General features: G+C 57.8%; 1 protein-coding gene across 1 annotated transcript; it reads left to right on the top strand.

The window, feature by feature from the left end:
- Positions 1-265: 265 nt before the first annotated feature.
- Positions 266-3,577, top strand: LOC141477836 (ceramide synthase-like). Its single transcript, XM_074167023.1, has 4 exons — positions 266-282; positions 2,106-2,325; positions 2,707-2,802; positions 3,296-3,577. The coding sequence occupies exons 1-4, from the start codon at positions 266-268 to the stop codon at positions 3,575-3,577; spliced, it is 615 nt and encodes a 204-aa protein (XP_074023124.1).
- The last annotated feature ends 9,716 nt before the right edge of the window (positions 3,578-13,293 follow it).

Genomic DNA, 13,293 nt, shown 5'->3' with positions numbered 1-13,293 from the left:
CCGAGCTCTGTTCTTTGCCAGGCTGTACTAAATCCACACTAACAACCTTTAACCGTTCATTCTCTGAATCAATATTAAGAATTTTTCAGGTGATCCACTAGAAGAGAAGTGGAACGGAGCATTCCAAGTGCTACTGACCACCTTCACTGCAATCAAAGTAAAAAGAACAGCCAGCCTGGATTCACTGCTCCCGAGTGAAAAAGGCTCCAGATAAGCAGTGGACTTCGGAACCTTTAGGACCTTTAGGATTACAAAGACGTAAACAATGGAAGACTCCAAAGCGTGAGGAAGATCCCCCACTTGAGCAGAAATGGACCTCCGAATGTACTGGACCAGCAAAACTGCGATTCCGGAAATTATTATCATGATCTTCTGCATCACAGCTGGACAGAGAACTGCATCACCCGTCAAGGTCTAGATTCATAGATTCATAGATTCATAGATTCATAGATTGGTCCAGGCCGGAAGGGACCTCCAAAGGTCATCTAGTCCGACCTCCCCGCAGTCAGCAGGGACACCCCCAACTAGACCAGGTTGCCCAGGGCCTCGTCGAGCTTCACCTTGAATATCTCAAGGGAAGGGGCCTCAACCACCTCCCTGGGCAACCTGTTCCAGTGTTCCACCACCCTCATGGTAAAGAATTTTTTCCTAATATCCAATCTAAATCTCCCCTTCTCCAGCTTAAAACCATTGCCCCTCGTCCTGTCGCTGCAGGCCTTTGGAAACAGACCCTCCCCAGCCTTCCTGTAGCCCCCCTCAGGGACTGGAAGGCCGCTCTGAGGTCTCCCCGGAGCCTCCTTTTCTCCAAGCTAAACAACCCCAGCTCCCTCAGTCTGTCCTCATAGGAGAGGTGCTCCAGCCCCCTGATCATTTTGGTGGCCCTCCTCTGGACCCGCTCCATCAGGTCCATGTGCTTTCTATATTGAGGGCTCCAGACCTGCACACAGTGCTCCAGGTGAGGTCTCACCAGAGCAGAGTAAAGTGGCAGAATCACCTCTCCGGATCTGCTGACAACACTTCTTTTGATGCAGCCCAGGATGTGATTGGCCTTCTGGGCTGCGAGAGCACACTGCCTGCTCATGTCCAGCTTCTCGTCCATCAGCACCCCCAAGTCCCTTTCCTCAGGGCTGCTTTCTAATACCTCATCCCCCAGGCTGTATTTATCCCGAGGATTGTTTCTTCCCAGGTGCAGAATCCTGCACTTGCTTTTGTTGAACCTCATGAGGTTCATCTGGGCCCACCTCTCCAGCCTGTCCAGGTCCCTCTGAATGACATCCCGTCCCTCCGGTGTATCGACACCACCACACAGCTTGGTGTCATCTGCAAACTTGCTGGTGGTGCTCTCAATCCCTCTGTCTATGTCTTTGATAAAAATGTTAAACAGTACTGGTCCCAGGACGGACCCTTGAGGGACACCACTTGTCACTGCTCTCCATCTGGACTTAAAGCCATTGAGTACCACCCTCTGGGTGCGACCATTCAGCCAATTCCTTATCCACCGAACCGTCCACCCATCAACAGGCTGGAGAGGTGGGCCCAGATGAACCTCATGAGGTTCAACAAAAGCAAGTGCAGGATTCTGCACCTGGGAAGAAACAATCCTCAGTATAAATACAGACTGGGGGATGAGGTATTAGAAAGCAGCCCTGAGGAAAGGGACTTGGGGGTGCTGATGGACGAGAAGCTGGACATGAGCAGGCAATGTGCTCTCGCAGCCCAAAAGGCCAATCACATCCTGGGCTGCATCAAAAGAAGTGTTGCCAGCAGATCCAGAGAGGTGATTCTGCCAGACAGAGACAGGCCTCCCAGACACCTGGGTCCCCCAGGGGTCCCCAAATTCCTGGGTCCCCCATACCGGGGGTTCCTCAAGGTCTCCCAGACACCTGGGTTCCCCCATTTGGGGTCCCCAGACACTGGGGTCCCCCGAGTTGGGGTGCCCGAACTCCTGGGTCCCCCACATTAGGTGTCCCAAGAATCCCTGAACTCCTGGGTCCCCCACGCTGGGGGTCCCCAAGGTCCCCTGGACACCTGGGTTCCCCAAGGGGGTGCCACAGGGTTCCCTGGACACCTGGGTCCCCTGATGTCACCCCCCTGCCCCACCCCAGGCACTGGCTGGCGGGGACGTACCCCCAGTTCGCCGTCCCCTACTTCATCTACGACGTCTACGCCATGTTCCTGTGTCACTGGCACCGGGGACGGGTGAAGGGACACGAGGTGGCACCTCCCCCATCCCTGAGGGCAGCCGCCAGCTCCTACCTCCGCAAGGACCTCCTGATGGTGCTCCACCACGCCGCCATGGTGCTCGTCTGCTTCCCGGTGGCCGCCGTGAGTGGGGACAGGGATGCGGGGGCATTTGGGGACACCTCAGGGACACAGGGATATGGTGAGGACATGGGGGTGGCTAAGGAACATGGGATGGAAGGACGTCACTTTGGGATAGATGTGGTTATGGAGGTCCACCACGCCGCCATGGCTGTGGGGATGGAGATGGGGACACTTGGGGACAGCTGGGGACAATGGGATGGGTTGGGGACACGTGGGGACATGGGACAGATGGACATGCCATTGGCATGGATGTGCTCGTGGAGGTCCACCATGTCCCTATGCTGCTCATTGCCTTCCCCATGGCCATGGGGAGCAGGAACGGGGATGGGGTCTCCTTGGGGACACCTTGGGGACATCTCACTTCACCCTGTGTTCCCCCAGCTGTGGCGCCAGGGGAAGGGTGACTTCTTCTTGGGGTGTCTCCTGATGGCTGAGCTCAGCACCCCTTTCGTCTGCCTCAGCAAGGTCCTCATCCTGGTGAGCCTGGGCTTCCCTGAGGGTGGTGGGTGGCCACAGGTCCCCAACCCCACATGCCACCAACCCCTGGGGCTCCAAGAAGACATCTTGAGTGGCCAGGGGTCCTCCAAACCGATAGGGCCCCCCATACCAACGTGGGGTGGCCATGGGTCCCCAGAACATCTCAGGTGGCGATGGGTCCCTCAACCCCTGGGGTTCCCACACTGACATGGGGTGTCCTGGCGTCCCCAGAACATCTCAGGTGGGCATGGGTCCCTCAACCCCTGGGGTTCCCACACTGACATGGGGTGTCCTGGCGTCCCCAGAACATCTCAGGTGGGCATGGGTCCCTCAACCCCTGGGTAGATGTGACGTTCCCAACCTCTGGTGTCTCCAGGAGAAATCTCAGGTGGCCATAGGTCCCTCAACCCCATATCACCCCCTCCCCCCGCTCCCGGATGCCTGGGGGTGTGTCCCCCCCCCCTCACCCTCTCTTCTCCCCCCTCCCCTGCAGTACCAGCGCCAACACACGGCTCTCCACAAGCTCAACGGGGTGGCCCTGCTGGTGACCTTCCTCCTCTGCCGCGTCCTCCTCTTCCCCTACCTCTACTGGGCCTACGGCCGCCAGCGGGGGCTGCCCCTGCTGCGGGTGCCGGGGGCCCTGCCCCCCGCCTACAACGCTGCCGCCGCTGCCCTCCTGGCCCCACAGCTCTACTGGTTCGCCCTCATCTGCCGGGGGGCCTGGCGCCTCTTCCGCACCCCACCCCCGCCACCGGCCCCCGCTAAGCCCCCCTGAGCCCCACTTCCCCTCCCCCCCCCAGCCGCCACCACCCAGCCCCCCAACGGAGATCTGGTGGGGGGGGCGAGGGGGGGAAACAGTGGGGGGGTCTATGGGGCATGCCAGGGACTCCTTGGGGATCTATGGGGCACCCTGGAGGGTCCTGAGGTTCCTATGGGGCACCTTTGAGATCTGTGGGGCACCTTGGGTGGTCTATGGGGCACGCTGGAGGGTCCTGGGGTCCCTATGGGGCACCTTTGGGATCTATGGGGCACCGTGGGTGGTCCTGGGGTCCCTATGGGGCACCTTGGGGATCTATGGGGCACCCTGGAGGGTCCTGGGGTCCCTATGGGGCACCTTTGGGATCTGTGGGGCACCTTGGGTGGTCTATGGGGCACCCTGGGTGGTCCTGGGGTCCCTATGGGGCACCTTGGGGATCTGTGGGGCACCCTGGAGGGTCCTGGGGTCCCTATGGGGCACCTTGGGGTTCTCTGGGAGGTCCTGGGGTCCTTATGGGGCACCTTTGGGATCTGTGGGGCACCTTGGGTGCTCTATGGGGCACCCTAGAGGGTCCTGGGGTCCCTACGGGGCACCTTGGGGTTCTCTGGGAGGTCCTGGGGTCCCTATGGGGCACCCTGGAGGGTCCCAGGGACCCTATGGGGCACCTTTGGGATCTATGGGGCATGCTGTGGGGTCTATGGGGCACCTTGGGGGGTCCTGGGTTGCCTGTGGGGCACCCTGAGGTCCCCGTGGGTCCCCCTGGCTGTGGTGTCCCCAAGCTGCCCCCAGGGTTGCCCCCAGGGCTGGAGCCGGGGCTGCCACCGTTCCCAGGGTGGGGGTGTCACCCCGGCGTGTCCCGAGGGGTGTCACCATCCCCGGGGGGGAGGTGTCACCATCCCCAGGGGTGTCAGCCTCCAGGTGTCCCCAGCGGTGTCACCGTCCCCAGGGAGTCCCCAGGATGGGGGTGCCACTGTCCCCAGGGTGAGGGTGTCACCGTCCCCAGGGGGGTCCCCAGGATTGTCACTCCCCGGGTGTTCCCAGGGGTGTCACCATCCTTGGGGGGGGTCCCCAGTGATGTCACCCCCAGGGATGTTCCCAGGGTTGTCACCGTCCCCAGCGGGTCCCCAGGGTGGGGGTGTTTTTCCTCCAGGGATGTCACCATCCCCAGGGAGTCCTGAGGATGGGGGTGTCACCATCCCCAGGGGTGTCACTGTCCCCAGGGGGTCCCCAGGGGTGTCACCCCCCTGGGTGTCCCCAGGGTTGTCACCATCCCCAGGGTGACCACGTTATGTCCCCAGGGGTGTCACCCCCCAGAGTGTTCCCTGGAGTGTCGTTGTCCCCAGGGTGTCCCCAGGGTGAGGTTGTCACCCTGTAGGGTGTCACTGTACCTGGGGGGGGTGTGACCGGGGTGGGGGTGTCACTGCCCCAGGGTGTCCCCAGGGGTGTCACCCTCCCCAAGGGGTCCCCAGGGTGTCCCTGTCCCTTCCCCTGCAGGTGCCATGGCTGGACCCACATTAAAGACCTTTGGGGACATCATGGCCTCCTCCTTTGTGGGGGGAGGGGCACTGGGGACCACGTGACGTCACCGACCAGTCCAGACTGGGAACCCACCTCTGCCCCCCCAGTTTTGACCTTCACCTGGAGGGGGCGACCCCATCTCCTGCCCCCCCTTTGGTGGGACGTCTCTGGCCGGGGCTCAGGTGGCCTCAAGGCTTGTCCTCCTTCCCTGGGGCCAGGTGGCCACTAAGGATCGAGAAGGTCTCAAAGGTCAACCTTGGGCATTGATGGAAAAGACCATTGAGGAGCCCACACCCATGGAGACACCAGAGCTCCTGAGATCAGTTCAAGGGCCAAGTCAAGAGGACAATGTTGAAGATGCTGGAGATCATTCGGTCAAAGCCCACCTTAGACTGGAGGTCACCACTTGAGGTACCCAATGGGCCCGGACTGGTCCAAGCACCCCAAAACTCTCCAGTGTCTGTCATCTGGTCAGTCTGGTGACCACAGACACCAGAACATCTCAGGTGTCTGTGGTGGGGATCATGGTGGGTGCTCAGAACCACCTTTGGCCTGGAGACTCTTCCATCTTCTCACTGGCGAACTGGTGATGACAGATGAAAAGGTTGGGGTTCTCAGGAACCTTGGTCTTCACTGGTGACCTCTTCCCATGTCTCTCTGGTGGATGGACCTCAGGCAGGGACCACAGAAAGAGAAGATCCTTCTTCTCAATGTTGGTGAGATACGGCTTCTGCGGACAGTCAGGGAAATTGCTTGGCTGGTGGCACTCAGAGGGTGGTGGTCAATCTGAGGAGGTTCAACAAGGCCAAGTGCAAAGTCCTGACGTGGGTGGGGGCAACCCAGGCTGGGAGATGAAGTGATGGAGAGCAACCATGACGAGAAGAACTGTGGTGATGAGAAGCCAGTGGTGAAACAGTGGACTACAGTAGGCTGGAGGTGGAGACCTGCTCCAGCTTGGACCAGGGAACCTTCTCAAGCTCATGGTCAAATCCACCAGATGCTGGATCTTCTCCAGAAGGACCTTCTCCTGGATCTTCTTCAGAAGCACGCTCTCCTGGATCTTCTCCAGGAGAGCCGGGCCTCTGGAGAAGACCAACCAGCAGTGGATAGGGCCCAAGCCAGGGGCTACTTGACCAAACCGCACCCTCCCCAGTCCATGGGACGGGAGGAGCTTCACCCAAGGGTGCTGAGAGGGTGCTTTTCACCCTGGAGGGGTGGTGGCTTCAAACTGGGAGAGGGGAGGTGAGATACTGGGAAGGAATCCTTCACTGTGAGGGTGGTGAGACCCTGGCCCAGGTTGCCCAGAGAAGCTGTGGCTGCCCCATCCCTGGAGGGGTTCAAGGCCAGGTTGGACAGGGCTTGGAACCTCCTGGTCTGGTGGGAGGTGTCCCTGCCCAGGGCAGGGGGTGGCACTGGGTGGTTTCTCTTCTGGTCTGGTCTGGTCTGGCCTCGTCTCTCCTTTCCCCATGTTCTCCTCATGTTCTCCCCATGTTCTTCTCTCTTCCTCTGGCTTTGGAACATCTCCAGAGAAGAAGACCCCACACCCCCTCTGGGCAGCCTGTTCCAGGGCTCTGCCACCTTCACAGGAAAGAAGTTCCTCCTCACCTTGAGATGGAACTTCCCGTGTCCCAGTTTGTGCCCACTGCCCCTTGTCCTGTCGCTGGGCACCACTGGAAAGAGCTTGACTCCATCCTCTCCACCCACTCAGCATCAACGAGGTCCCCTCTCAGTCTTCTCCCCTCCAGGTTGAAGAGCCCCAGGTCCCTCAGCCTTCATCAGACCCTCCTCATCCTTGCATCTTCTGCTCGACTCTCTCCAGTAGCTCCCTGTCTTGAACTGGGGGGGCCAGAACTGGTCCCAGTCTCCAGCTGTGGCCCCACCAGGGCAGAGCAGAGGGGGAGGACGGACCTCCCTCCACCTGCTGGCCACCACCGGGAGACCATTGGCCTTCTTGGCCATCAGGCCCCATTTGCTGGCCCATGGACAACTGGTTGCCCAACAGAGGACTCCGTGGGGTGGCCCCACAGGCGTGGACCCATGGGGGCTGCTGGGAAGGAGCCACTTCTGGCCCTGCTGCCCCTGGTCCTGGCCGTGGGGCAGGGCTTCTCCCACCACCCCAGCCAAGCCTGCTTGTGGGGCTGCAGCGGCACGGGGAGGGGGCCATGGGGGCTATAGGGGGGACCTATAGGGGCCATGAAGGCCAGGACGGGGGGGGGCATAGAGGCCATGGGGGGGGCATAGGTGCCATAGGGGGCTATATGGGGGACTTACAGTGCCCAGGGGGCCATAGAAGCCATAAGGGGGACCTACAGGGGCCATGGGGGCCAGTGGGGTCATGGGGGCTATAGGGGGGAGCTCTAGGGGCCATAAGGGCTATAAGGAGAACCTATAGGGGCCATAAGGGCTATAGGGGGGACCTATAGGGGCCATGGGGGCCAGAGAGGCCTTAAAGGGAGACCTATAGGGGTCATAGGGGGGCTATGGGGGCCAGTGTGGTCACAGGGGCTACAGGGGGTACCTATAGGGGCCATAGGGGAGACCATAGGGCTATATGGAGGACCTCTAGGGGTCATGGGGACCATAGGGGCTATAGGGGGGACCTATAGGGGCCATGGAGGCCATGGGGGGCGGCACAGGGGCTATAGGTGGGACCGATAGGGGCCATGGGGGCTATAGGGGGGACCTATAGGGGCCATGGCGGGGGGCGTAGGAGCTATAGGAGGGACCTATAGGGGCCATAGGGGCCATGGGGGGGACATAGAGGCTATAAGGGAGACATATAGGGGCCATAGCAGCCATGGGGGGGCATAGAGGCTATAGGGGAGACCTATAGGGGCCATAGCGGCCATGGGGGGGGCATAGGGGCTATAGGGGGGACCTATAGGGGCCATAGGGGGTTGTTCAGCCTTTCAGGATCTGCCGTTCAGGACCATGGTGCCAGAGGGCTCATTAACATGCAAAACTCCCTGACAAGGCAGGTCTCCGTGGTTAATTAGAGAAGGTCCAGGGCTGTGATCAAAGTGAAATGAAATTTTTTTGCTGATATGCAAATTGCAATCAGTGATCTCTTAATTGCTCTCCATCCCGAGCATCTCCTAATGAAGTCCAAACAGATATGAAGATCAAGACCCTTTCTGTTCCCCAACCCGTGGCCAGGCTTCATCCCTGCCCCAAACCTACCATTTCTCCCACAGAATCCCAGAATGTCATGGGGTTGGAAGGGACCTCTGGAGATCATCTCCTCCAACCCCCCTGCCAGAGCAGGTCCACCCAGAGCAGGTCCCACAGGAACGTGTCCAGGAGGGTTTTCCATGTCTCCAGAGAAGGAGACTCCACCACCTCTCTGGGCAGCCTCTTCCAGGGCTCTGCCACCCTCCAAGCAAAGAAGTTCCTCCTCATGTTTAGGTGGAACTTCTTATGTTCAAGTTTGTGCCCATTTCCTCATCCTGTCACTGGGCACCACTGAAAAAAGACTGGCCCCATCCTCCTGACACCCGCCCTTTCAGTATTTATAAGCGTTGATCAAATCCCCCCTCAGTCTTCTCTTCTCCAGACTAAAAAGCCCCAAGTCCCTCAGCCTCTCCTCGTAAGGGAGATGCTCCAGGCCCCTCATCATCTTTGTAGCCCTCTGCTGTACCCTCTCCAGCAGTTCCCTGTCCTTCTGGAACTGGGGAGCCCAGAACTGGTCCCAGTGCTCCAGATGGGGCCTCCCCAGGGCAGGGCAGAGCAGAGGGGCAGGATGACCTCCCTCCACCTGCTGGTCACGCTCTTCCTGATGCCCCCCAGGATGCCATTGGCCTTCTTGGCCACAAGGGCCCATTGCTGGCTCATGGGCATCCTGTTGTCCACCAGGACTCCCAGGTCTTTCTGCTCAGAGCTGCTCTCCAGCAGGTCACCCCCAACCTGTCCTGGTGCAGGGGGTTATTCCTCCCCAGGTGCAGCACCCTACACTTGCCTTTAGTGAAGTTCATCAGGTTCCTCTCTGCCCAGCTCTCCAGCCTGTCCAGGTCTCGCTGGATGGTGGCACAGCCTTCTGGTGTGTCAACGAGCCCTCCCAGTTTTGTATCGTCAGCAAACTTGCTGAGGGTACCCTCCATCCCCTCATCCAGGTCATTGACGAATATATCGAAGAGGACTGGACCCAGTACTGGCCCCTGGGGGACTCCACGTGTTAGGGACCTCCAATGAGATTCTGTGCCCCTAAGAACAACCCTCTGGGCTCTGTCTTTCAGCCAGTTTTCAATCCACCTCGCTGTCCACTCTTCTAACCCACACTTCCTAAGCTTACCTCTGAGGATGCTGTGGGAGACTGCATCAAGAGCCTCGCTGAAGTCCAGGTAGACAACATCCACCGCCCTCCCCTCATCTAGCCAACCAGTCATGCCATCCTAGAAGGCTATCAGGTTAGTCAGACATGACTTCCCCTTGGTGAATCCGTGTTGACTACTTCTGATAGCTTTCTTTTCCTCCAGATGCTTTGAGATGACACCCAAAACGAGTCCTTCCATCATCTTTGCAGGGATGGAGGTGAGGCTGACCGGCCTGTAGTTACCCGGGTCCTCCTTCTTGCCCTTTTTGAAGACTGGGATGACATTGGCTTTCCTCCAGTCCTGGGGCACCTCGCCTGTTCTCCAGGACCTTTCAAAGATGATGGAGAGCGGCCCGGCAATGACTTCTGCCAGCTCCCTCAGCACTCGTTGGTGCATCTCATCAGGACCCATGGGTGTGCTTAACTGTTCCCTAACTTGGTCTTCCCCAACCAAGGGGAAGTCTTCCTTCACCCAGAACTTCTCTGATTCCTCCAAAGTCTGTGGCCCCTGAGGGCTGGCCTGAGCAGTAAAGCCTGAAGCAAAGAGGACATCCAGCAACAGGACATCCTTCTCTGCATCCTCCATCACCAGGGCACCCGTCAAGTTAGAATAATATGACTAATTAATATAATTACCAAAAAGATTTATATCGAGGATCTGTAGCAAATGATATTTGGCTCACGTTTACGGTTATTAGATAAATGGATATACACGAACTAATTAATTCCTCTGTGGGAATTCCTCCTCATGATGGGCATCTTGGAAATTCTTTAAACCTCTAAAGACTATTCACAAAGCGCACTTTTAAAAATGTGAGCCGTCTTAAATGAATTCCCAGCCCCACCCTCATGGAGATCAGCTCAGTGTTGTACCTTTACTGACGATTCTCTCGTATCCTTTCGCTCCAAAGACGGTACGAGTGAGGCTCCGCTTGCCGCCATCTCACACGGGGAGATCCCGCTGCCAGACCGCAGTTCTGAACTTCCACTTCTCTTGCTTAAGTTGGTTTATCTGTTTAAAGAAATGTTGTTTATGTGAGAACTGCAGGAAATCAGATCTGCATCAGCTGCCTCAGAGTCCTATTTTTATTTTTTTTTTTCTATCATTCTGCAGGATTTGATCAATTACCAAAAATCTTGGAATTCCAGCTATCTGGGGAAAATAAGCACTCAGTGGAGGATATATAATAAAGAGCAGCTAAAAATAAAGTGAAAGAAATCACTGAAAAGCCTGATCACTGAATCTCTAGTGTCCAACATAAATACCATGTCACCCCACAAATGGGAATCTTTCTGTCTCTAAGTTCTGGGACACGTCTACGCCGAGAGCAGGGTCGCGGGTGCGTGAGAATTTACTGTTCTGCGCCTGCGCTTGGGCAGGCCCTGGCTCGAGCGACACAGGGCTGATTTCTCTTCTAATGCCTGGGAAAGCTGCACTTTTAGAAGGCTCTAGTGTCTGAATTGGTGACAATATTTACTTTACAGCCAGCTCTGGGGTGCGGGTTTCAAGGTCTCAAGTGTTTTCGAGCTCCCCGGGTGTGGGGATGAGGAGGAGCGAGACCCGGGCACTTGCCCCAAGCTGCCAACAGGGTTATTTCATACCAGGAATGATACACTCCATAGAAATTAGAAAGTTTGCTGCATAGCGCTCCCTCACTCTCTCTCCCTTGATGGTGGTGGGTCCAGGGAACTCTTTGCCCCGGTGCCAGAGCCCTGAGCCCTTCCCATCCTCCCAAAGCTGCAGTGCTCACAGGGTCCCACGCTGGCTGTCCCTGCGGGGAGTGCACGGCTTCCTGAGGACAGAATGGGCTGGGAATAGTCCTTGTGTGTTTTATATCGATATCAGGATCAATACTGATTCATCAGTATTACTACTAATAATTATCTAGTCTTATTCTACTAAATCTGTTTATATTCCAAACCTCGGACTTCCTTGTTTTTCCCCTGATTCCCCTTCCCGGGAAGGGAGAGGTCACTGAGTGATAGAGTAATTGTCTAAACGACAGTAAATCGCTGTGGGTTTCTCGGACCATAACGGGGTGATAACGCTGCAAGAGTGGAGAGGTCTGGATTTATTTTCTCCTGCTAAAATGTCAGTCTAGAATTGCTGCAACCAAAGTAGGTTGGCTGAACAGACACCGCACTTAAAATTAATGGCCTTCTACAATATCTTATAAATTCCTTATAATTGAAGGTGGCCTGAAAAAGAAAGTGTTACAGAAATTTGGCACTGGTATGAAACTTTGGGAGTTGGTAACTGCCAGAGGGTCTAAATCAGCCTGCTCCCACGGGCCTGACGCCGCCCTCGCTAGCCTTTTGCTACCCCCAATGTGTGGCCACTCAGCCCTCCCTAGCCCTGCCAGCTCTCTCTCGGCGGTGGCCGGGCCCCCTCTGCCCAGGGAGAAGGCATTCACGCTCCTCCTGCCACGGACTTGCAGGCAAACCTGCTTTGCTCCCTGGCATCCTGCCCCCCCGCGTGGGCCGTACCTTCAGAGGGAAGGTCTGCGTGGCCTCCTTCGCCACGTCAGACTTGAAGGTCACCAGGAAAGTTTCCTCTTCTCCATCTGCATCCACTCCCTGCAGGGCAAAGCACAAGGAGAGCAGCTCAGACTCGTCCCCACAAAGAGGGCTAAGGGCCCTGCTGGGTCAGCCCTGTTATCTGCCCACCCTCCCCCGGGCTCTAGCAGTAGTCCAGCGCTGCTCATGGTGGACATCAGGCTCCCGCCTTGAGTTTTGGTCAAGAACCCTGAGGTGCTTGGCCAGAACGAGTCTTAAGAGGGAGGAAACCTCTAGAGCCCTTGAAGTAGCCCACGAGGGCCCTGCAGTGCTCAGGAGGGAGAGGAACACGAACCGCAGAGGATGCACAAAGGCAAGCAAGACCCTGGCATGGCTTTCCCCCAGGGCCAGATCCCCGCCAGAAGTGCCCAGCAGAGACTTAAAAAGACAGCGATGTCTCTGGGGGCACTGGTGACGGTCCCAGACAAAGAGACTTCTTTGGAGATGTGCTGCTCAGTGACGGCGGTCAGGTGGACTTGTGCTGGCAACCTGATGACCACCGGGCCCTGATGCCCTGGGGAAGGCCAGCAGTTTCCTGGGGAAACATCCGGCTGCAAACGGAACGTGAGAGCAATGAAGGGTGAGAGGGTGTTGGGGCCAACACAACTGCCCTGTGCGTCTGTGGGGTCTATTTCAGCTTGAAAATGAGGTGCCTGTGAGGAAGTGGACAGAAGCAGGAGCCCTTCTTCCCTGCCCAACCTTTGTCAGGAACTCTCAGTATTACGGAGCAGAGAATCCTGGTCATGAAAGCCTCCCGGTCAGGGCCCAGCAGAAACACCTCTCTGCCCAGGGGCTCTGCAGGGCACCCCTCGCCTCTCCCCAGCTTCACAGGAAGGAAGGAAACCTTCCCTCATGATTTCTGCTACGATAACTGCAAAATACGATCAGGAGTGTGAGGAGCGCAAAAGAACTCCTCCATAAACCTCCAGAACCCGTCCTCTTTGCAGCTGCAGGACTCAGAAGTTCTCCGCACGTCGATGCTGGCACCTGCAAGGAAGGGAGGGCAGACGGCTGCAGGAGGCCACAGGCTCGGAGGGCTCGGTGCTCAGACACTGTCTGACACTGCCGGCCGGCTGCACCTCTGTCAGTCCCGTCCTTGTCCCCAGGCTGCGCAGGGGAATGACGGCAGCCACGTGCCCGGTAATGGCTGCGCTCCCAGCACCGGCAGGAGAAGGTCTGAGGGGTCTGGGAGACAGGCGGTGCCCATGGCAATGGCGGCAGACCCAAGGTGAGGGCTTGCTGCGCGGGCAGCGTTCCCTTTCCCAGTGCCGTGGGGAGGAAGAGAGCCCCTCCGGCAGCACGGGGAGACGTGTGGGGCCACGCCAGAGGCAGCCATGCGAAGGCCGAGGGC

This window comes from Numenius arquata, unplaced genomic scaffold (assembly GCF_964106895.1).
Source record: "Numenius arquata unplaced genomic scaffold, bNumArq3.hap1.1 HAP1_SCAFFOLD_86, whole genome shotgun sequence".
NCBI lineage: Eukaryota > Metazoa > Chordata > Aves > Charadriiformes > Scolopacidae > Numenius > Numenius arquata.
This window is presented reverse-complemented; position numbering and strand designations above follow the sequence as displayed.

Bases quoted from the DNA above. Each gene is read 5' to 3' on its own strand.
- LOC141477836 (XM_074167023.1), top strand. The intron at 2,326-2,706 runs GTGAGTGGGGAC...GTGTTCCCCCAG, and splicing joins TCTGCTTCCCGGTGGCCGCC to CTGTGGCGCCAGGGGAAGGG. The intron at 2,803-3,295 runs GTGAGCCTGGGC...CCTCCCCTGCAG, and splicing joins TCAGCAAGGTCCTCATCCTG to TACCAGCGCCAACACACGGC.